This window comes from Dromiciops gliroides, chromosome 2, assembly GCF_019393635.1.
Source record: "Dromiciops gliroides isolate mDroGli1 chromosome 2, mDroGli1.pri, whole genome shotgun sequence".
NCBI classification, from domain to species: domain Eukaryota; kingdom Metazoa; phylum Chordata; class Mammalia; order Microbiotheria; family Microbiotheriidae; genus Dromiciops; species Dromiciops gliroides.
Window position 1 is genome coordinate 109,389,418 of NC_057862.1, and position 24,540 is coordinate 109,413,957.

The 24,540-nt window shown below is 39.1% G+C and overlaps 1 protein-coding gene across 1 annotated transcript in view; it reads left to right on the top strand.

Annotated features, from left to right (window-relative positions):
• The first annotated feature begins 14,194 nt into the window (after window positions 1-14,194).
• PCGF6 (polycomb group ring finger 6) overlaps window positions 14,195-24,540 on the top strand; it is a 30,267-nt gene continuing 19,921 nt past the window's right edge. Inside the window, 8 exon segments of the mRNA XM_043990015.1 lie at window positions 14,195-14,280; window positions 14,282-14,566; window positions 15,866-15,965; window positions 16,072-16,168; window positions 20,903-20,958; window positions 21,065-21,124; window positions 21,506-21,614; window positions 24,462-24,489. Coding sequence (XP_043845950.1) covers window positions 14,227-14,280; window positions 14,282-14,566; window positions 15,866-15,965; window positions 16,072-16,168; window positions 20,903-20,958; window positions 21,065-21,124; window positions 21,506-21,614; window positions 24,462-24,489 — 789 coding nt within the window. The 5' untranslated portion in view covers window positions 14,195-14,226.

The window sequence follows — 24,540 nt, forward strand, 5'->3', positions numbered from 1 at the left end:
ATAAATATAAATGTCTTTCCTTTCAGTATTCGAGAGATACCTTTCTACTATTCTGGTTCTTTCCCTGTGGTCACCCACAGTATTGCAATAAAACTTGGGAAACTGAGTCACTGAGTCTTATAATTCTTTTGGGACAACTCACAATCAATTTGACTCTAAATTCAACCCACATCATTTGGCGCCCAACATGTGAGGAAATTTTAGTCCCAGACTCAAACTCTTTTTCCTTTTTTTTTTTTTTTTGAAAGCAGTGGGGTGAGATCTTGCAAAGGTACGTTTGGGATCTGCCTTTAACTCCTGCACTTGGGTTTTGGCTCATTTGGGAGTCCTGACCAGCTCACCAAAGGGTATGGGGGTATTTCTTGTTGATCCGGGATCAAGCAATTTACCCTGAGGGATTTCATTTATTTTCCTGAAAAGGGAAGAAAGGAATTGCCCTGTTGGCAAGACCCAGCAATCTGGGGGATGTCTTGGATTGTGTTTTTTGATGTTTTAGTGGACACCCACATGGACGCAGGTGTGGTGTTGGTAACCTCCAGGAGGTTATGGATGGGTCAGGAAATTTTGACAAATTGAGAAAAGGGAGTAAGGAGAAAATTGGATGTAGCCAAAAAGAAACAAATGACTTTAAGAGAAAGGAGAAGTCTGATAGCACTGACCTGAAAAAGAAAACGGGTGGTGTTTTATTGCAATACTGTCTGGCCACAGCCACCCCCTCATTCGGCTCTTGGGTTCCCCGGGATGGAATATGCATTGTGTTTTTCCCCTCTGTTGCCTCAGAAACCTCAGTTGCATTGGGTGGGTCCCCAAGGTTTGAGGTAGGAATTTCCTCAGGTGTGGTCTTAGCCCAACCCACCTTAAAGGGAAAGGGAGAGAAAACATTCTGCATGACCCCTTTGGTGTATCCTTACAAATTTGGAAAAGGGAAAAAAAATGGACATGGGTAAAAAGAAACAAATTACTTATTTGCAAGAGAAAAATTTAGGGTAACAGACCTCCTATTAACCCCTACCAGAGTGGGCTGGTCAGGAAGAAGTAATATCTTATGGCTGTTTGCTTGTCTGTGTGTGGCTACTAGTTTGCTTTTTGTCTCATGCCTTTACATCTGTCAAACGTTGTAACTGTGTTGTACAATCTGTGGGGAATTTTTGGTTGTACCCCCATAGCCTTTCAGAGCAGTGGCCAGGCTCTGAAAGTAGTGGGAAGGGAAGTCTCTGACTTCTGGATATCTTTATAGGTGTGTCTATTTAAGAGTTTGAATTTGGAATTGGGATGTAATTTCTTAGCCAGGCATTCATAGCCTTAGATGAACATTATAAAAGCTGGTTTTAAAATGCTGCTACTTTGAAATCTTTTGTAGTGGAATGGTTAAAAATCAGGAACTATTTGTAATGTGTAAAAGTTTCAAAGCTAGTCAAGTGTGATTTGTACCACTGCTCTCTTGCTCTCTCGATCTCCACCTGCTCTCCACCTGCTCTCCACCTGCTCTCCACTTCCTCCCCCCCCCCCCCTCCCCAGGTGCTGGCTGGCTTCGAAGCACCAGAGCGGAGTGGTAAGTGAGAGAGAGAATGTTTAGAAAATTTTAAGAAACTGTCCAGAGTATTTTAAATTATTGGTAAGAGCAAATAGAAAAAAAGCTGTGCTGTTTTATACTGACTGTTCAAAGAATTTGGAATCTTGAGGGAAAAAAAGGGAAGTATATTTAAGATGTATTACCACTTTAAGTGTTCACCTGCCATTTCAAGGTTTGTGAATTCTGGAAGAAACCAAAGAGTAATTGAGTTTGATTGGAAAAGTAAAATATTGTTGGAATACTGCTAAGGTTTTTGTTGTTTTGGGGGGTTTTTTTGGTGGGGCAATTGGGGTTAAGTGACTTGCCCAGGGTCACACAGCTAGTAAGTGTTAAGTGTCTGAGGTCAAATTTGAACTCAGGTCCTCCTGACCCCAGGGTCGGCATTCTATCCACAATGCCACCTAGCTGCCCCGAATACTGCTAAGTTTTTTGGTTTTTGGGGGTTTTAATAGAATTTTATTTTCCAAAATATATGTAAAAATAAAATTTTAACATCAATTTTTAAAAAACTTTGTGTTCCAACTTCTCTCCCCCACTCCATTCACACCCCTGCCCACAAGAACTCAAGCAATTCAAAATAAGTTATACATGAGTAATCATGGAAAAATTCCCATATTAGCTAGTTGTGAGAGAAAACAGTCAAAAAAACCCCAAAACTTCAGATTAAGAAATTGTCAAGGGGCAGCTAGATGACACAGTGGATAGAGCACTGGCCCTGTAGTCAGGAGGACCTGAGTTCAAACCCGGCCTCAGACACTTAACACTTACTAGCTGTGTGACCCAGGGCAAGTCACTTAACCCCAATTGCCTCACTTAAAAAAAAAAAAAAGAAATTGTCGAAGAGGAAAAGAAAAACAATTTTTTAAATGTGTTTCCACCTATTTTCAGATACTATCAGTTCTTTCTCTGCAGATGGGCTGCAATCTTCAAAAGTCCTTCAGGGTTGTATTGGATCATTGCCTTGCTGAAAATAACCAGATGCTTCCTAGCAGCTCATCCCCAACTATTGCTGTTATTTTGTATACAGTACATTTCACTCTGCTTCAGTTCATGTAGGTCTTTCCAGGTTTATCTGATAGTATCCTGTTCATCATAACCTGTATATAGTACCTTAAGCTTGACAGAGAATTTTCTTCATAAAAGCCCAGCAAAGTAGGTACCATACGTTTTGCCATTATGATCAATCATCATAACTATGTCCCTCCATCCCACTCCTTCCCATGACATTTACTCTCTCTTCTTTTTACCTATTCCTCATCAGAAATGTTTTACTTCTGACTATCCTCTTGCTCACTCTGCACTCCCTTTTTTCACCCTTCCTTCCTTATCTTCTTCCCTCCTATTTCCCTGCAGGGTTAAATAGATTGCTCCTCCCAATTGGGTATGAAAGCTATCCCCTCCATGAGCCCACTCCCATGAGATCAGGGTCCCTGAGCTAATTCTTTGTTCCAAATTGTTCTTCCTCCCTCCCTCCTCAACCCTCCCTGTGAGATCAAGCAATTCAATATGTCATACTGGCGCAGTAATGCAGAACATTTTCATCTTCCTTGAAAATGTTTTGCTTTTTACTGCTCTCTCTCCCCCAATCTGCCCTTTCCTCCTTCCCCTCTTTCCCCCTTCCCTTTTCTCCCTCCCCCCACTCCCCTCAGGGCAAAAATATATTACTATATCTACTTTAGTATGTATGTAAGTCCTTCTTTGAGCCAATTCTGATGATATTAAGGTTCACTCACTCCCCAACTCCTTCCCCCTCTTCTACTCTCCTCCATAAGTTTTTTTCTTGTTTCCTTCATGTGAACTACCTCTCCTCAGACCATCTCTCCCCTTCTCCCTCCCCCAGTTTATTTCTCCTATACCTCAACCGTATTTTGATGATGTCATCATGGATTAGTTAGGTGGCACAGTGGCCAAAGCACCAGCCCTGGACCCTGGAGGCCCCAAGCCCAAATCCAGTCCCAGACATAAGATACCCCACCCCGTCTGCCCTACAAAGAACAAAACATAAATGCTTTACAGATATAATCCCTTCATATTCAGTTCAGCCCTGTCTTCTGTGAATTGCTTACTAAGATAGTTCTTATGATTTCAAAGTATTATCTTCCCATATAGGAATGTTAACAGTTTGATCTTTTAATATCTCTCATGAAGCCTTTTTCCTGTTTACCTTTTTATCCTTCTCCAGGGTCTTGTATTTGAAAGTCAAATTTTCTATTCAGTTCAGGTCTTTTCATCACAAATGTTTGAAAGACCTCTTTCTCATTGAAATCCCATTTTTGCCTCTGAAAGATTATACTCAGTTTTTCTGGGTACATGATTTTTGGCTGAAGTCCCAGTTCCTTTACCCTCTGAAATATCATATTACATGCCCTTCGGTCCTTTAATGTAGAGGCTGCTAGATCTTGCTTTATCCTTATTGGAGCTCCACAGTATTTGAATTCTTTTTTTCTAGCTGCTTGCAGTATTTTCTCCTTGACCTGGGAGTTCTGGAATTTGGCTATAATATTCCTGGAGGTTTTCCTTTTGAGATCTCTTTCAGGAGGTGATCAGTGGATTCTCTCAATTTCTATTTTAGCTTCTGCTTCTAGAATATCAGGGCAATTTTCCCTCACAATCTCTTGGAAGATGGCGTCTAAACTTTTGTTTTGGTCATAGTTTTCAGGTAGTCCAATGATTTTCAAATTATCTCCTAGATTTATTTTCTAGGTCAGCTGTTTTTCCAAGGAGATATTTCACATTGCCCTCTATTTTTTCATTCAATTGGATTTGCTTTACTCTGTCTTGGTTTCTCATAAGGTCACTAGCTTCCATTTGTTCAATCCTAATTCTTAGGCAGTTATTTTCCTCAGACAGTTTTTTAATCTCCTTTTCCATTTGGCTTTTCAAACTGTTGACTTTTTTCTCATGACTCTCCTGCATCACTCTCATTTCCCTTTCCATTCTTTCCTCCTTTTCTCTACATCTTCTTTCTATTTCTTCTACTTTCTCTTCAAAGTCTCTTTTGAGAGCTTCCATGGCCTGAGACCAGTTCATATTTTTTTGGGAAGCTTTGGATGTTGGGGCTTTGACCCTGTTATTATCTTCTTCTTCTTCTTCTTCTGAGGTTGTATTGTGGTCTACCTTACCCCCAAAGAAGTTTTTGATGGTCTTCTGCTTTCTCTGCCTACTCATCCTGGTTTACTATTTCTTGGCTTTTAACTCCTTAAAGTGTGGCTCTGCTTGCAGGACACACTATTCAAGCTACAGCATGGCCTGGGCGATGGTTGGGCTTCTTCTCAGCCTGCCTGTCCTCACTTTCATTGGATTTTAAACTCTCCACTGGGAGGTGGGGGGGGGGGGCTGCTTCTTGGCTCCACTCCTGTTCTCAGCTTCAGAGGGTCCTAGGTGTTTGGGGTTGAGGGGGGGGGCAGGTTTTTTGTTTGTTTTTTTTTGCGGGTCAATGGGAGTTAAGTGACTTGCCCAGGGTCACACAGCTAGTAAGTGTCAAGTGTCTGAGGCCGGATTTGAACTCAGGTACTCCTGACTCCAGGGCTGGTGCTCTATCCACTGCACCACCTAGCTGGGGGGGGGGGGGGGAGGAGGCAGGTTTTAATCTCACCTGACCTGTTCTCAGGTCCGGAGATAATCTCAGGCCTATTTACTAAGAAACCAACCAGCAAAGCTTTCTGTGGTGTGGTTCTCGGCTTCAGATGAGACTGCTCCCCTGCTCCCCTGCTCCCCTCCCCCACCTGGGCCTTCAGTCGCTCAGGATTTCTTCCTGGTTGCCAGCTGGGGTGGGACAGTCGAATCCTTCCCCCCAGTCCACTGGTACACCTGCACTTACCCCCCAGGCCAGCCGTTCCACCCAACTGCATCCTTGGTTCCAGAAGACACCGGTTCTGCAGCTGATTCAGAGGCACTGGGGCAAATTCCTCGGGCAGGTGTCTGATGTGTCAGCCCAACTGCGGGGTTAGGCTTTATTCGTGGCCCAGCATGGCCCCCTGAAATCTATCTATAGCTGGAGAAAACTCTCAGCCATTATTTTTGTGTGTTTTTCTGCCCCAAGGGTTATTTTATTGCTATTTTTTGGGCGATTGTATCAGGAGCCCTGTGCATTTAAAGTCTTTCCTCCGCCATCTTAGCCAATACTGCTAAGTTTTAAAGTTACTTTTAAATTGGTGTATGTGTGTTAAAATTAAAAATAAAGCAATTTATGGTTTTAACAAAAACAGGTACAAGTAGTTGTTTCCTCTAAGACAAAGGAAAGCATTGGAAGCTGATAAATCATTACACGGAAAAAGACCTTCTAGATTTTTTTAAATTTGTAAACTTGCCAGAAAAGAGCTTGTTACTACAAGGAATAGTTTTGCTGAGGATTTATAAGGTTCCTAATTGTATAGAAGTAATTTCTAATGATTGATTTTTACACCAGGAAAAGTTTAAACCTGAGAAGAAGGAAAGAAAAAAACAAGCAACGTGTGTGTGTCTGTGTGTGTGTGTCTGTGTGTGTGTGTGTGTGTGTGTGTCTGTGTCTGTGTCTGTGTCCGTCCTGGTAAATCTTTTTTTTTTGCTCATTGCAATTTCATGAGAGTAGAGGTTTGCTATTTAAGATAAAATATTTTGGAACAATAATTTATATTGTTTTGAGTTTTGAATTCAGGTATAATTGTTTGGATGGTTAAGCCAGTAATCCAAGTACCGGAGAGAATGCCACAAATCAATGCCACAAGAGGGAATGTGGTGCTTACAGGTGGAGGTATCTGGGAAAAAGCTGAGAGGACAATTTCGGATTCAATCATATAACAAAGGAAATTTCATTAGAAATTCTAATGAAAAATGGAGATATTTTGAAACTAGCCATGGGAATCAGAAAGAGACATGTGCAGAAAAGGCCAAATTTGTCCCCAGATTCACCTTATGATGTGTAAACCCCCAAAACACACCTCCACTGAAAAAGGTACATGCCTGGGGATTGGTTTAGGACCCCAGGAACTCCAAATTAGGATAAGTCCTCCCCTATACCTCCCTAAGGCTGAGATTATTTTAACGAGACTTTTAATCAATTTATCCATATTATAAATATAACTGTCTTTCCTTTAACTATTTGAGAGATACCTTTCCACTATTCTGGTTCTCTCCCTGTGGTCACCCACAGTATTGCAATAAAACTTGGGAAACTGAGTCATTGAGTCTTGTAATTCTATTGGGACAACTCATGATCAATTTGACCCTAAATTCAGCTCACATCAGATCTATCTACTTATGGTATTACATTTCTTGTCTTCTCAATGAATGGAGAAGGGGGGAAGAATTTGGAACTGAAAATATTATTTTTAATTTCAGGGAAAAAATCATTTTGTAATAGAGGCATTTTGTATCCCCAACAGTTAGAATGGCATCTGGCACATTGCAAGTATTTAATGCTTTTTCATTTATTAATTTGAGAGGTTAAGTTTAGAGCATAGGCATTACAACTGAACAGAATTTAGGTCCCCCTAGTGAAAGTGAATACTATGAAATCATTCAGTTAGCATTAATTCATTCAATTATTAACAACTTGAGCAAAATTTCAGGATACAAAATAAACCCACATAAATCATCAGTATTTCTATACATTACCAAAAAAAGTCCAGCAACAACAGATAGAAAGAGAAATTCCATTTAAAACAAGTGTGGGCAATATAAAATACTTGGGAGTCTACCTGCCAAACCCAGGAACTATATGACCAGAACAAAAACTCATTATTTGATAAAAACTTCTGGGAAAACTGGAAAACACTATGGCAGGAACTAGTTATAGACCAACATCTCACACTGTATACTAAAATAAGGTCAAAATGGGTACATAATTTACACATAAAGTTTATAACATAAGCAAATTAAGAGAGCATGGAATCATTTATCTGTCAGATTTATGGATAGAGGAAGAATTTAGGACCACAGAAGAAAAAGAGAGCAATACAAAATGTTTTTTTGTTTTGTTTTGTTTTGTTTTTTAGTGAGGCAATTGGGGTTAAGTGACTTGCCCAGGGTCACACAGCTAGTAAGTGTCAAGTGTCTGAGCCTGGATTTGAACTTGGGTCCTCCTGAATCCAGGGCTGGTGCTCTATCCACTGAGCCATCTAGCTGCCCCGATACAAAATGTAAAATAGATCATTTTGATTATATAAAATTTAAGTTTTTGCACAAACCAAACTAATGTAACCAAGATTATAAGGGAAGCAGAAAACTGGAAAAGAATTTTTGAAACAGGTATCTCTGATAAAGGCCTCATTTCTCAAATATATAGAGAACTGAGTCAAATTTATAAAAATACAAGTCATTCCCCAATTGATAAATGGTCAAAGGATATGAACAGGCAGTTTTCAGACAAAGAAATCGAAACCATCTATAGTCATATAAAAATGCTTTACATCACTATTAAACAGAGAAATGCAAATTAAAACAACTCTGAGTTATCACCTCACACCTATAAGAGTGGCAAATATAACAAAAAAGGAAAATGTTGGATGTTGTTGGGGTATGGGGGAAATGGGACCCTAATCCACTGTCTGGCAGTGTTGTGAAAAGATCCAACCTTTGTGGAGAGCAATTTGGAACCATGCCCTTTGGGAGAGGGAAGGGGAGGAAGGAAAGTAGGAATAATATTTGGAATTCAAAACTTTAAATAAAAATGTTTATTATTTTAAACAAACAAACACATGAATTCATTCCATAAGCATTTGTTAATCATGTGTTAGACACTGAGAATTTAAGGGGCAAGTTCCATCAGGGTTCATTTGAGGGGTGTGGATGCTTACTCTGGGTCTGTTTCCTCCTCTGTAAAATGACAGGGTTAGACCAGACAGTTTTTGAAGTTCCTTCCACTTAGTCTCTGAGTCCATAAAATTTGTTGTTATTGTTTGTCTTTAGTTGGGTTTTTTTTGTTTGGTTTTTGTTTGTTTGTTTGTTTTTTGCGGGGGTCACACAGTTAGTTAAGTGTCAAGAGGCGGAGGCCAGATTTGAACTTAGGTCCTCCTGAATCCAGGGCCGGTGCTTTATCCACTTTAACACCTAGCTGCCTGCCCCCTTTTATTTTTGTTTGTTTGTTTGTTTTGTTTTTTTTCTTTGGTTTTTTAAAACATTTTTATTTAAAATTTTGAATTCCGGGGCAGCTAGGTGGTGCAGTGGATAAAGTACCAGCCCTGGATTCAGGAGTACCTGAGTTCAAATCCAGCCTCAGACACTTGACACTTACTAGCTGTGTGACCCTGGGCAAGTCACTTAACCCCCATTGCTCTGCAAAAAAAAAAAAATTGAATTCCAAATTCTATCCCTCCGTTCCTGCCTCCCCTTTCCCTTCCTTGAGGCATTAAGCAATCAGAAGTAGGTTTTTTATATATATGCAATTATGCAAAACATTTCCATATTAGTAATTTTGTATAAGAAGATTCAAATGAAAGAGAAAAAATGAAAGGAAGAAAGTGAAAAATAGCATGCTTCAGTCTGTATTCCATCAGTATCAGTTTTTTCTCTGGAGATGGATAGTATGCTTCATCTTTAGTCCTTTGGGATTGTCTTGCATCATTATATTGCTGAGATTAACTGAGTCATTCACAATTCTTCAATCAAACAATATTGATGCTACTGGGTGCAATGTTCTCCTGGTTCTGCTCACTTCACTATACATCAGTTTATGTAAGTCTAGGTTTTTCTGAAGTCATCTTCCTTGTCATTTCTTATAGCACAATAATGTTCCATTATAATCATATACCACACCATTCCCCAATTGATAAGCATTCCTTTGATTTCCAATTTTTAGTCAGTACAAAAGAGCTGCTATAAACATTTTTGTACAAATAAATCCTTTTCCCTTTTGGGGGGTATCTTTAGGATATAGACCTAGCAATGGTATTGCTGGATCAAAGGATATGCACAGTTTTATAACCCTTTGGATATCATTCCAAATTGCTCTCAAGAATGGTTGGATCAGTTCATAATTCTACCAACAGTGCATTAATGTCCCAGTTTTCCCACATCCCCTTAAACATCCAGTATTTTCATTTTTTGTTATATTAGCCACTCTGATAGGTGTGAAATGGTACCTCAGAGTTGTTTTAATTTGCATTTCTCTGATTAATAGTGATCTAGAGCATTTTTTTAATATGGCTATAGGTAGCTTTGATTTCTTTGTCTGAAAACTGCCTGTTCATATCCTTTGACCACTTATCAATTGGGAAATGACTTGTATTTTTATAAGTTTGATTCAGTTCTCCAAATATTTGAGAATTAAGGCTTTTATCAAAAGGCCTTTGCAAAAATTCCCCCCTCCCCCCCGTTTTCTGCTTTTTTTTTGCAGGGCAATGGGGGTTAAGTGACTTGCCCAGAGTCATACAGCTAGTAAGTGTCAAGTGTCTGAGGCCGGATTTGAACTCATGTCCTCCTGAATCCAAGGCTGGTGCTTTATCAACTGTGCCACCTAGCTGCTCATTTTCTGCTTTCTTTATACTTTTGGTTGCATTTGTTTTGTTTGTGCAAAAATTTTTTAATTCTACATAATCAAAATGATCTATTTTATGTTTTATAATGCTCTTTAAAATTTTTTTTTTTGGAGAGCCAATTGGGGTTAAGTGACTTGCCCAGGGTCACACAGCTATTGTCAAGTGTCTGAGGCCAGATTTGAATTCAGGTCCTCCTGAATCCAGGGCCGGTGCTCTATCCACTGAGCCACCTAGCTGCTCCATGTAATGTTCTTTAAATCTTTGATCCTAAATTCTTCTCTTATCCATAAATCTGACCAATAAACTATTCCATGCTTTCTTAATTTGCTTATGGTATCACCCTCTATATGTAAATCATGTGCCCATTTTGACTTTATCTTAGTATAAGGTATGAGATGATGGTCTATACCTAGTTTCTGCCATATTGTTTTCCAGTTTTTTCCCCAACAGTTTTTGTCAAATATTGAGTTTTTGTTCCAAAAGCTTGGATCTTTAAGTTTATCATGCCTTTTCCTAAGGCATTTTTTCCCTTGGCAAGAACACCTTCCATCAATAACTTTATACAGATGATCCCTAATTGTTATCTGTGAGAAAAATCACTTCAATAACCTTTGGAACTCAGTGTTGGTGATGTGTCAAAGGCTCATTTATTGTCATTCTTGAGAGAATGGGCCACCCTTCGTCTATCTTGTGGAGTGACCACCAAAATGGAGGTTCACGGGCCTTTTATCTCCTAGTCCCTAACACGACTGGTTCCTCCCCCTTTTCACCATTATTCCAGTTACTCAAGGGTTACAATCTATGTGCCAAAAACTAGCTAATGGGAACACAGGATTTCTTAGCCAATGGGGGAGGTGATACAGGGACAACTCTTCAATTCCTCCCTTATATGGACACAGCTCAGGAGCAGATCTAATTGAGACCAGCCTAGGGTTTCCCTGAATCATGTGATTTTGTTTGCACTGAGGGGAGGGGGGGATGAGCAGAGCTTTTTCCTCAAACAGGTCCAGATTGAGAGGAGACTAATCCCCATTTCCTCACAATCCCTCCTCTTTATTTTCAACTACTGGGCTCCTCTCATTCCATTTATTGAATACATCCTCTGCTTCTGAATTAGCCCTGGAAGGAAAGGGATAAACCTTTCCATTCCCTGAACCAGGATTTCTTCCATCCCATCCAGGTGGTGTCAACCCCTGAATCCTTTGCTAACATCTTATCAAGGGCCATCCTGTTTTCCCAAACCATTTTGCTATTTACAGCCAGTTATTCAGAAATATCCTGTACAGCATGATCAACAGCATTAGCTAGTATCAAGTCTCTTAGTAATTTCAGTAATACACCCCAGTGTCCATTCAGTTAGCAATTTCATCATGGATCTCAGAGTTCCATATAGCTGTCTGGTCTCTGGAACCACTTTCCTTGAGGCAGCCTGGAAGATGTCTTATCTCCAGGGCACTTCTCCAGTAGATTTACTTCTCAGGTACTATTAAAATCTCAATAAAATTTTAACATGCATGCCCCTCCCATATTGTTTACAGCTTTATCCAATTCTATCTTTAACAAACATTAATAATAACAGGCTGAAGGGTTACCATTACCTTGATACCTGCAGGCTATAACTTAAATGTTTCAAAATACCACAGAAAGCAGAATTCTTAAATCTTTCCAAATTACATATGTCAATTTGACCAGTGATTCTTTTTTTTTTTTTTGTGAGGCAATTGGGGTTAAGTGACTTGCCCAGGGTCACACAGCTAGTAAGTGTTAAGTGTCTGAGGCCAGATTTAAACTCAGGTACTCCTGACTCCAGGGCTGGTGCTCTATCCACTGCGCCATCTAGCCGCCCCTGACCAGTGATTCTTAAAAAATTCTTACTCAATTGTTTAAGATTGAATCCTCACATAAAGCTTAGGTTACAGAATACCTTTATAAGAAAATGATTACAAATGAACTTACATAAATGTTACCAAATTAACTTCAATTGTAGTAAAAGACTTAGGATGACACTTAAGCAATTAATTTCAAAACAGTGTATGTCAAATAAATTGTCCATAATAAACCATGTTTGTATTATAGGACATGCTCTACAGACAGATGGTATCTCCACACTACATAATAAACTTAAACAGAATTGACTTTTCATCGGGTATAACAAAACATTCTATAAGTTAATCTCCTCTACTTTTCTTGAAACAAACTTGAGATGTTTCTGATTCAGTTTTAAAATGCATAACTAATAACAGACAGATGACAAAGCTAAATGCTTATACCTTCTAGTTATTTAGAATCTGAAAGGGACTAGAGTTTCCAAGCCAAATAGATTGCATTTTATACTTGCATCTCACCCAGATATTACAGTATTAACCTATTGATGAAGAGACAATATTGTGTCCATACTAATCATGTGACATGATCATAGGAATTTGCCATAGAAAGAGGAGAGGCAATGTTCTCAGGGAATAATACTTCATTCCAGGAAGAAGCTCTACAGACAGCCAGGTGTCTTGAGTCAGGCTCAGAGTCAGCAGAGTCAGCAAAGTCAGCCATATGGGATCCATATGACACTTTGGGGAAACTGAGCTAGGAGAAATCTACCTTGACTCTTTCCGAAGTCATTCTCCCAGCCTTTCCCATGATAGTCCAACAACTGCTGCTATTCATGCTATGTAAGACCTCTAAGGGTTGCTGACATCATGGCTGCTTATTGGCTCAGGAGTAATGTCCTATAATGACAATACCAAGTAATGTCATAAATAGTCCCATAATGTCTTAAATAGCAAACTCCCCTATCTTTTTACTGTAAGAATTACCACACTACCCCCACCAAATCCCCAATAATCAAGCTTAAATGCTGTGTGTGAAGAAACAAATGACTTTAGCATTTAGTAATAAAGAAAATTTAAATGTAAAGCTAAAAAATGGCCCCATTAGTCTAGTGGGGGAAGATAGCCTCCCTAGTATCTCTGTTTTCCACCATATCCACCCCTCCAAGTGAGGGTCCTTATCTTGCAATTTATTCTAGGCCTAGTTTACTAATGTTTTAGTATAAAAATTCCTAGTCATGTCTCTGAGACATTGGATTTTAGGGTATCCTAGACTAGGAAAAGAGTATATAAGGAATGGACTTAAAACAATGTTTCCTAAAAGGTGGTGTAACAAAGAAGATGGGACTGGGGTGGGGCAGAGAAGATTCAGTACTGCACTCTCATCTAAATTATAAAAGAAAGTAGAGGGAAGGGTTGCTGTGTGGCACAGTGGATAAAGTAATGGCCCTAGATTCAAGAGGACCTGAGTTCAAATCTGACCTCAGATGCTTGACACTTACCAGTGGTGTGACTCTGGGCAAGTCACTTAACCCTCATTGCCTTGCAAAAAAAAAAAAGAGAGAGAGATGGGAATTTTTCTTGCATTATTTATTTTTGTTTTCTTTTGCAACATGGCTAATATGGAAATATGTTTTGCATGACTTTGCATATATAATACATATAAAATTGCTTGCCTCTTCTAGGATGGGGCAGGGGCTGGCAGGAAGGAAAGAGAGAATTTGGAACTCAAAACTTTCAAAAATGAATGTTAAAATTTGTTTTACATGTAATTGGGAAATATATAATGAAATAAAAATATATTTTAAAAAAGAAAAACTGGAAACGCATGTAAGTAACTCGGTTCACAGGGTAGTTAAGTGGACTAGAAAGTAAGCAAGCATTTATTAAACAATTTTGGGGGAGGGCAATGAGGATAACGTGACTCGCCCAGTATCAAGTGTCTGAGGTCGGATTTAAACTCAGCTCCTCCTGCATCCAGGGCCGGTGCTTTGTCCACTGCGCCACCTAGGTGCCCCTTATTAATCACTTATTGAGGCAAAAACCGACCCAGCCCTCCAAGAGCTCCCATTCTTATGCAACGGGACCAAAGCCAAAGTTCCAAGGCTTTTAAATGGATCGAGTTCTTTCCGTTAGCTATTTAAAAATTTTGGCTATGTCTCTTTAAGGAGGTGTAGGTCATGAACCCCGCCCTCCTCACCTGCTCTCCATCACCTCTCCCTTGTCCTGGATTGGAGGGGGAAAAGGGGAGGTGACAGACTACGTTTCCCGGCAGCACTTGCCCAGGTCGCCCTGCGCCTGCGCAGCATCCCAATCGGTCGGTCCTTCGAGCTCGCGCGCTCGCCGTTCCCTTCTCCTCCGCTCCTCGACGAGCATGGAGGGGACCTCTCTTGCCTACGGCGCGCGGGAGCCGGGGACCGCCGCGGCCCCCCCCACGATCCCGCCACCTTCCTCCTTCGCCACCGGTGCTGGAGGAGGGCCCGCCGCCCCTGCCCACGCTGGTCGAGGTGGGAACCTCCGGCTGCTCGGGCTCCCGGCCCCCCGAACTGGAGCCCGAGCGCAGCCTGGACGGCTCGAGCGGGAACTACGTCGACGAAGAAGAAGAGGAGGACGAGGAGCTGGAGGAAGAGGAGGACGAGGACGAAGAGGAAGAAGGGAGTCGCTTCCCGCTGGGGCTGGAGGGGAGCAGGTTGGACTCCGAGGACGAGGACGAGGTAACGAGCATCCCCCGGCCCAGGCTGCCCTGGAAGTGGGGGGGAAGGAGGCGGAGGAGGCGGCTAAGAGACCTCTTCCCAAAGCAGGACCCATCGGCACCCTACCCCCCCCCACCCTAGGGAGCAGGGACCTGCGGTGCTGGGGAGGGGCTGCAGAAACACACTAACCACCTCCGCTCTAAAATACAAGAAAGACCCCGGCTGTCTCCCCAGCCTGGAGGGCTCCTCCCTCCACTCCAGACCACTGACCTTTCCGGTCCGCTCTTAATCCTAAGGCCTTCCCTCTTCCAGGTATCTGCTTGTTATGTAAATAATTGTTGGCATGCTGTTTGTATCCTTAGGGTTGTTGGGGGTGGTGGGGGGTTCCTTCCTCTTCCTTCTCTCACTCCCCCGGCCTACCTTTGAATGGCTGGGCCTTGGGAGATGGCTAGTAAAGGCAGAGCCAGGAAAAAAATTGGAATAGGAAAGACTTTGGAGATTGACCTAGCCCAACGCCTTCATTTAACAGAGAGCACAGAGCTTGTAAGCAGTAGAGCCCCAAACCCTGATCTGCACACTTCCAGTCCAACATGCCAAGTAACTTTTTCCAGGGTTCTATGTGTATACTAAAACCATGGAGCCTCCTGGAAAGAAGAGGAGGCTTGGAATTACAGCCAGGTTCTCCTGCTGGCTTGCTTTTGTGAGCCTGGACAAGCTACTCACTATTTCCTCACCTTTCAAATAAGGGTAATAATAAACCCTGCATTTTTTAAAAAAGAATTATTGTGAGAGTAAAATAGTATGTGACAGGTAAAACTTAAGCTTTCTAGATGGTGAGAGTTTAAAACCTGAACTAATTTTATTAAACTATTGAGAAAAATAGTTAATCTTTGTAAAGGCCTTATCACAGTGCCTGGCACGGAGTAGGTGCTTAATAAATACTTGTTCCTTTCCCCTGGAAAGAATGGGTCCTTCCCTCTATTCTGTTCCTTTGCATAAGCTATTCCCTATGCCTATAATGAATTCTCTTCTCATCCCTGAGCTTCCTTGAATACTCAGTTCAATTGCCATCTCCCTCAATATCTCCTTCCCTCTCCTTTCTTTGTATTTATTTTGTAGATATTTATATGTGTACAAGTCGTTTTTGCCTTTTAGAGTGTAAGCTCCTTTGAGGACAGGATCTGTTTCATTGTTTTTTGTTTCACAGTGATTGGCAGGAGATGGATGCTTGCTAATTGATTATCTAGTCCAACCTCTTATAGGTGAGGGAAGGGTTGGTTGTCTGACTCGTTTTAAAGACTATTTCCATTATATTTACAGCGTATGATTCGCCTCTCTGAGTTGACCCCATACATCTTGTGTTCAATCTGCAAAGGATACTTAATAGATGCTACGACCATTACAGAATGTCTTCACACGTGTAAGCATATATGTGTATTATATATATGAAATTGTGATTTTATATGTATTTTCACATTTAGGTTTATGGAAACATCTTAATTTTTAAAATTTTGCCTTTCCAACAGTTTGTAAAAGCTGCATCGTAAGGCATTTTTACTATAGCAACAGATGTCCAAAGTGCAACATAGTAGTACATCAGACACAGCCTCTTTATAACATCCGGTAAGAACATCTCATTGTGGTTAACTGGCCAGCCATCATGCAGGCTGTATGTGAATATCCAACTGTAGTTAAAGGTTTGCTTGAATGGTCTCATAAAATGAGAAATGTCTGAGGCCAGTGTGATAATTCTTTTCCATATGTTTAGAATGTGGTGTGTGTGTGTGTGTGTGTGTGTGTGTGTATGTTTATATAAAGCCTGGACCTTTTAATGGAGCATCAGTATCCTATTCTGGGATTCTGTAGAGGACAGCAGTCTTGACATAGAAGAGAATAATATTGGTGAAGAAGCTCCTAGGTATTCAAAGTGGGGGTGGGGGGAGAGGAAGGGCCCAGGACAGACAAGGAAGAAAGTTAGGAACAGGTTTCATGACCATATGGCCTCAGATTTGTAGATGCCAAAGAGTATAGTAACAAAGTAAACTTAAAATTTTTAAATAGGGTAAATCCGATCTCATAAGCATCACCTGCACTTGGTGAGAATAAAACTCATCAATGAAATATGGCAGTGAAAGAGTCTGGTTACTCAAAAGAAGCATCTAATAGGAAAAGGGTTGAAGTGCAGCACAAGAAGATCTATAAATTTATGACCCTAAGTATGGAAGGGAGACAGCATTGGAGTGAGGATAGAAAGGGGAGGAGAGATAAGAGTGCAGGATTTGGAGTCAGAATCTAGGTTTGGATTCTGGCTCTGCCACCCACTCTACAGTAAGGAAGCCAGACTAAATGTGTTTCCAATTTGCATGTTTCTTTGGTTTTTAAATATTCCTTTCCAGAAGAGGGGGAACTCCCAAACAAATATCTTCCCTGTCACTGTGAATGAGAATTGATTTTTTAATTTAGTAGCATTCAAATATAAATATTAGAATATTCATTTTAATCTTTTTGTTTTTGTTATTCCTGTCTGTAAACTACTTCTACCAGTATAATTCAGAAATTGATCTGTGGCTCACAGTCCTTAGGCGTTGTCTCCAGTTTTGAGGGTCATGACCACAAAGCTAGTATGTGTCAGACGCTGGACTTCTACCCAGTTCTTCCTGATCCCAAGGCCAGCCTTCTATTTCTTAATACCAGAGGAGTCAAGCACAGGACTGAGCAGCCTGAACAAGATTAATTGGGAAATATTTAACAAAATAAATAGAACACAGATAATAATAATAACATGGTTTTCTAAGTCAGCATGTATATCCCACTGTGAGAATTGGAATGACACCCCTTGCTGGGAGAGATATTTCAGGGAAGCTCCACAATGAGGAGAAAGCATGTGATTTGGAAACCATGTGACTTTAGCCTCTGGAAGTTACATCTATAGAACTACCTGTGGGACTTGTCAATCAGAGCTACCAGCCAATTAGCTTGGAGGGGTGTGTGTGTGTGTGTGTGTGTGTGTACACATGTACACGTATGTGTACGTACGGCCCTATTTCCAGTTTCTCAGGAGGCTTCTGGGAGAAGCTGAGGAGTGAGAGGGCTTTTTCAGTTGGATACTTCGGCGGGGAGGAAGAGAGAGGCAGGATAGGGAGAGCAAGCAAATTTCATTCTTGATCCACATGTTTCTCTTTACTTACCCCTAATATACTTTTTTTGGGAGGGCCAATGGGGGTTAAGTGACTTGCCCAGGGTCACACAGCTAGTAAGTGTCAAATGTCTGAAGCCGGATTTGAACTCAGGAACTCCTGAATCCAGGGCCAGTGCTTTATCCACTGTGCCACCTAGCTGCCCCCTAATATACTTTTTTAAAAAAATTAATAAAGTATTTTATTTTTTTCCGTTACATGTAAAGATATTTCTCAACTTTTGTTTATACAAGCTTTACAATTTCAAATTTTTCTCCCTCCCTCCCCCCTCCCCTAGACAGCAGGTAATCTGATATAGGTTATATATATATATATATATATATATATATATATATATATATATATATATATATATATATATACACATATATATACACATAATAACATTAAACATATTTCTGCATTAGTCATAAGAGAAAAAAATCAGAGCAATGATGAAAAACCTCAAAATAGAAAAAAACAACAGCATCAAAAACAAAAGAAATAGTATGGTTCATTCAGCATCTATACTCCGCAGTTCTTTTTTTTTTTCCTTGGATTTGGAGATCCTCTTCCATCACAAGTTCCCTGGAACTCTTCTGTGCCATTGCATTGGTGAGAAGAATATAGTCCATCACAGTAGATCAACACTCAAAGTTGATGATACTATGTACAATGTTCTTCTGGTTCTGCTCATGTCACTCATCATCAGCTCACTCAAGACCCTCCAGGTTTCTCTGAACTCCTCCTGCTCATCATTTCTTACAGCACAATAGTATTCCATTGTATTCACCTAACATACTTTAATAAATACTTAATGCCCAAATATCGGTGCTATATGTTTTCTAATTTAAGGCAACCACTCATTAGATTTTAGACATAGCTAGAATTTTAGCCCCTTACACCACAGTCCTTATGGACAATTTAGTGGCCTCCTTTTTCTATTTGACCTTGGTACCACTGTCCTACACTGACATGGCCTCTCAAAATATTCATTTTAAGAGGAAAAAAAAAGATGAATGACCCTAAGTACTCACTAAAATTAAAGATGATCACCCAGCACATTCTTTGAGGATTCATGACTTCATACCCCTAACCAATACAGATTATATGCCTTCCATATCAAGCATCATTTAAGTGCTTACATGTCTTGGGTGCTGGAAATAGAAATGCAAAAGTGAAACTATTCCTTGCCATTGAGAAGCTTTTATTCTACCAGAGAGTAACATATGTTCACATCTACATAAATAAATGTGAGCTATATAAAATTAAATACACAGTAATTTGGGATGTGAGGATTAAGGACTGGAAAGGATCAGGAAAGGCCTCTTGATGAGGGTGGTTCTAGAGCTGAACCTTAAAGGGAGCCAGGGATTTCAGAGGTAAAGGTGGGAAGGAGAGAACATTACAGGCATAGAATAAAGGTTATCACAGAGGTAGGAGATAGAATATTGTATATGGGGAACAGCGAGTAGTCCTGTTTGATGGGGGAACGGAGTAATACGTGATCAGCCTGAAAAGATAAGGTACTAAACCAGAGTTTATAGGTAATAGGGAGCCACCAGTTTCTTAAGCACAGGAGTGACATGATTAGAAGTGTGTTTTAGGAATATCAATTTGGCAACTCTATAAAGGGATGCAGCTAAAACAGGAAGCCATTTCAGTCGTCTGGGCAAGAGATGATGAGGGCTGTGATCACAATGTAGTAGGTAGTTTAATGAGGTGCTATGGCCAAAAAAGTTTGTGGCCAACTCTGGTGATAAGCCACTGTAATCTGAGCCAGATGGGTCCTTGGCCTTTTTAGATTAGTAGGACCTGCCAGAGACATTCTTCTGGTCTTGACATTCAAAAACTCAACCTCCTTGCCATGATGGGGCATCAGAAGAGAACTTTACTGGAGACTCTAATATATAAAGCTATATTTCATGTTCAGGTGGGGAAATATACATATATTTTTAAGATGTTTGAAAAGAGACTAGAAATCCTAATAAAAAAAAAAAAGACGAGGTCCTATTGTGTACCTGTCATGCTTTCCCCACACTTCTGTGCCTTTGCTTATGTTTACCTGTACAACCAGCTCTCTTTTTTTAAAACCAGAGAACACTCAGCAACATACTTCTTTCATGAAGCCTTGTCCACCTAATAGTCACCGGCAATATAGTGCTTGAATGTAAAGCTCTTTACATATGTCCTCTCTTGCGCCACACAATGACCTTGTGAAATAGGTATCACAGATATTATTCTACCCTATTTTACAGATGAGAAAACTGAGCCTTATAGAGAAGTTAAATGGCTTATTTATGGTCCTCAGCTAGTATCAGGTAGAATTTGAACTTGGATCTTTCTGATTCCAAGTCTATTCCTCTTTATATTAAATCATGTTGCCTCACCACCAATGTCCATCAGCATTTTTACTATACTGCAATAGCTTTTCTGGTCAATACCACATAATTTTAGGACTAAGTTAATCTCATACTACTTAGTGTTGTAACTTCTTCCAATTGTGTATGTTGCGTCTCCCTGGGTTTTAAGTTCCTTGGAGGGGAATTTAGAGTATATTCTAGTACTCTGCTGGGCACGAGTAAACCTACCTGATTTGACGGGTTATGGCTGATTCCTTCTTTATCAAGAAGGCTTTCCTATTTATTACAGTTACTAATTCATAACAGTTTTGTGGTATTCCTAAAGTATTCAGTTTTCTTGCCAATTAGTATTGTGCTTTATCATTTGTTTTTCCTTTCTTTGACATGTATAACAAAAGGTAAATATACAAAGTTCTATTTCCATTGAGAAATATAGATTGTTACTACTGATCGAATAAATATTTATTGAGCTTCTGTTTACATTATACTAGGTCCTGTGGGAAGTACAATAAAGTGTGAAATGCCCTGCTCTCAAGTTTATTACATTCTGAATAGAGAAACAAATCTACCCTACACAAAACAACTCATGAACAATTCAAGGTGGAATATAATTGTATAGTGAATTGTGTAGTACAGATAGTGCACCATACTCTCTTTTTGAGAATTCTGAGGTCAGCCTAAAAGTAAACTCATTCTAGATAAGATAACAGTTCATTTTTAAAAGGCAACAAAGTTGATTACCCAAAACATAGTAATATGCTATACCGAAATGCATTCTTCTGAACTCTCAGCTACCCTTCATCCTTTCCTTTTATTAGGTTGGATCGACAGTTACAAGACATAGTATACAAATTAGTGATCAATCTAGAAGAAAGTAAGTTTTTAAAAAAATTATTACAAAGTTCTGAATCCCAGGATCACCATCCACTCTGCCAGTTGCATCTTAAACATAATTTAGCCTATCTTCTTTCATTTTATAGGAGAGAAAAAACAAATGCATGATTTTTACAAAGAAAGAGGTCTAGAAGTACCAAAACCTGGTAAGTTTGTATAATACATTTCAGTATGCCTTAGGGGGTTTTAATAGTAAATTTCTCTACTTTTAGGATTCTGCTTTAGAAACGGCAGTTTAGGTAATGTATTTGATTCCAACTAAAATACTCTTAAGTACTCTAAAGTTACTAATAAAGCACTTATTCATTGTTTTCTGACCCACTCTTCTTAAGTGATGGATAAACTATTTACAGTATTCTTGATATCTTCATCTACTTGTACCGATTAGCAATATTATTATAACTAGCTATTGAGAGTTTTATAATCTTTTTTCAAGACTGACATGTATATGATACATATGTAGTCAAGTGTATAAAATAAGTGGGATTTTATTTTCACGTAGTGTTTTTTATTTTATTCTCAAATAGCTGTACCTCAACCAGTCCCTGTGAGCAGGGGGAGACCTAGGAAAGTTCTGGGGTCAGTATTTCGTATTCCACCAGAACTTGACATGTCTTTATTACTAGAGTTCATTGGGTGAGTACCTTGAGGACTTTCGTAAGATTCTGCCTTCTAAAAAGATTTTGTAATGTCATAATAAATATAAAACTTTATTAAATTATAGGTTAAAATAAAAGTTTTCTTGATAATCATTTCTTTTAGGTAAAAGAAAAACTCCTTATGTACTGTCTAGCATATGATATATTTTAGTATGCTACTGCTTTGTTGAACAGTCCATTATAGTCAGAATATATGTTTGTGTATGTGTATAAAATAATTTCTCAAAACTAGATTTTTTGATATTTTTATGTTATAGATTTGCCAAAATCCTTTTCTGGGAAAATCTGTACTGACTTGCCAACCCCTGCTGACCATTCTGCCTTATGAACTCCTTTCCCATTGCCTAAAATAGTCATCACTTAGAAAGATGAATAATGATACAGGATAGCATAACTTTGTGGTTGTTCCATCTCTCCAACTAAGCATTTAAGCAGCTTGAGCTTAGACTTTTGTGTACTGGCACATAGTGTGTTCCATAAATGTTTGATGATAATGAAATCAAATTTTGCTTTCTTTTAAGTGTTAAAAACAATAAGTTATTCCTGAATTCAAACAAGGGGTATCATCAATATTCCTTGGTTTTGCCTTTGGAGAAATATCATTTTACCAATGAAATGAGGAAGGGGACCAGGTTAACAATTTTATATGTCAATAGGTAAACCATATGTGGACAATGAGCTGAGTTCAGACCAACTGGCAGCCCCCAATGATTTGTAAAGCAGTGCAAGAATCTAATTACATAGGGTAGGGTATAGCCTTTGGACTATAATACCAGACTTCACTTTTATTATGTGATCTTCCCACACATGCTGCTGGTATAGTGTCTTATTAAAATACTCTTCGTTGTTAACTTTATGTGGGACCCCAGTTTTAGGGTAAGTTATTGATACTCCTTAAACTTTGGTTTCTATATGCATAAAATGGAAATTGTTAAAAGGAATAACCAGAGGCAGATGACCAAATTATGGTCTCACTGCTGCTGTCCCTTAATACTCTTTTCTGCTTATCCAGAATCATGTGTCCTTTAATAACACACAAAGTTGTTCTTGAAAAGAGTTCTCAGAATATTCACACTAATTAGCATACAGGATATAAAAATGTCACAAAAATAATTTTTTTTAAATGCACGGTGTCTGTACAATAAGGTAAATTGACTCATCATAAGCTAATAGCATGATGTAGCCATCCAAACAGGTTATGGGATCTTATAAACTGCATTAAGAGAAAAATAACATTCAATACAAGGAAGTTAATGACACCATCGTATTGTGTGCTTATCCGACCTCCTTAGTCTAATGGGGTATACACACACACACTCCCATATAAAATAATGCACAAATGTTTGAAAGATGGTGAGAAAGGACCTGTGTGAGGTACGGAGTGAGAGTGTATTATAGACTGTACAAGATAGGACTTATCATGGATACAAATCGAATGCACAGCACAAGCAAACTATAATAACAGTCTTGTATTCTCTTCACTTCTGGGTATTGTGCTCGGTTCTGCCTACCCCATTTTAAGTGAAGCATTGACAAGCCAGACTGTGCAGATGATGACCAAAAAGTCTGGGAACTACGCTGCAAGGAACATCAAAGGGACTAGGGAGGGATGTTTGGTCTGGAAAAGAAAAGATAAAGGGTGATGTCATTGGAAGAGCTGTCACCTAAAAGAAGGTGGTTTTTTTTTTTCCTGAATAATTTTATTAGCAAGAACTAGAATCAGGAGACAGATTTCAGCTGAATATAGAGAAGTTTCTAATAATTGGAACTGTCTGGAAATTGAATAGGCTGCTTCATGAACTAATAATCTTCCTGTCAATGGAAGTGTTCAAGTAGGAGTGTTGCAGATGGGATTCATTTTGAGTATAGGATGTTAGACTAAATAACCCCTAAAATCTAACTTAGATTCTATGGCTCTATATGTTTCTGCCCCTTTTTGAGTGAGAAATTGGTATAGTGGAGGGTTCCATCCTAGTCTAGTACTTAGCACATTTGACTTCTAGTTCTTACTCAGTCAATAATTAACTGTGGGCCCTTGGACAAATTATTTTGTCTCTCTTTGCCTTAGATGAGAAGAGACTAGATTATCTTTAAGATCACTTTCATCTCTGAAATTCTGTAGTTCTACAGTCATACAAATATTGTTAAGAGGGTATTGGATGACACTTTAGTAAAGTGAATTCAGTACAATAGATGTTAAGTACATTCTGTCTTCTGAGTACTACGTTTGGGCATTGAGAAAAATATAGTTTAGATAAGATGGTAGAGGGACGCTAATTACAAAATAATACTCACATTCATGGTAGGTGCAAAGTGCTGCATGAGCTTTGAAGTGATGGTAAATTATAAAACAGCCACCATAAATGAGCTAGCCTACACGATCCTTTGAAATCTTGTTTCATTAGAGATAATATAGGAAAAAATATTTTAAAAAACTATGAAGATCCCAAAACATATGAGCAGGAAAGCATTGTATTCAAGAATGTCTTGATATTAAATTAATTCTGAAATTTCCTCTTTTGTAGAATAATGTTAAGACTAAAATGAATGAATATATTCAAAGTTATGGCTGGGTAAAGTTGCTGATATCAGACCACCAGATGGCAGAAACAACAAGCAGGAGAGCTTTATCAGTAAAATTTAAGTGGGTCAAGATTGTTGACATTAATCTACTTTGATTATTTAAAAATGTAAAGTTTAGCTCAGTGGTGTTTTGTTTTTTAAAAAGCTTACATTTATCTCCCTCATTTATACTCTATTGCTTTGTTTTTAATATGATAAAAATAAGAAATGTAAAATTGAAATTTGATTTTTTTCTTTTCAGTGCTAATGAAGGCACAGGACATTTTAAGGTATTTTTTTTAAAATTTCAGTTATATCTTTCATTTTAAAAGAGTTCTGTG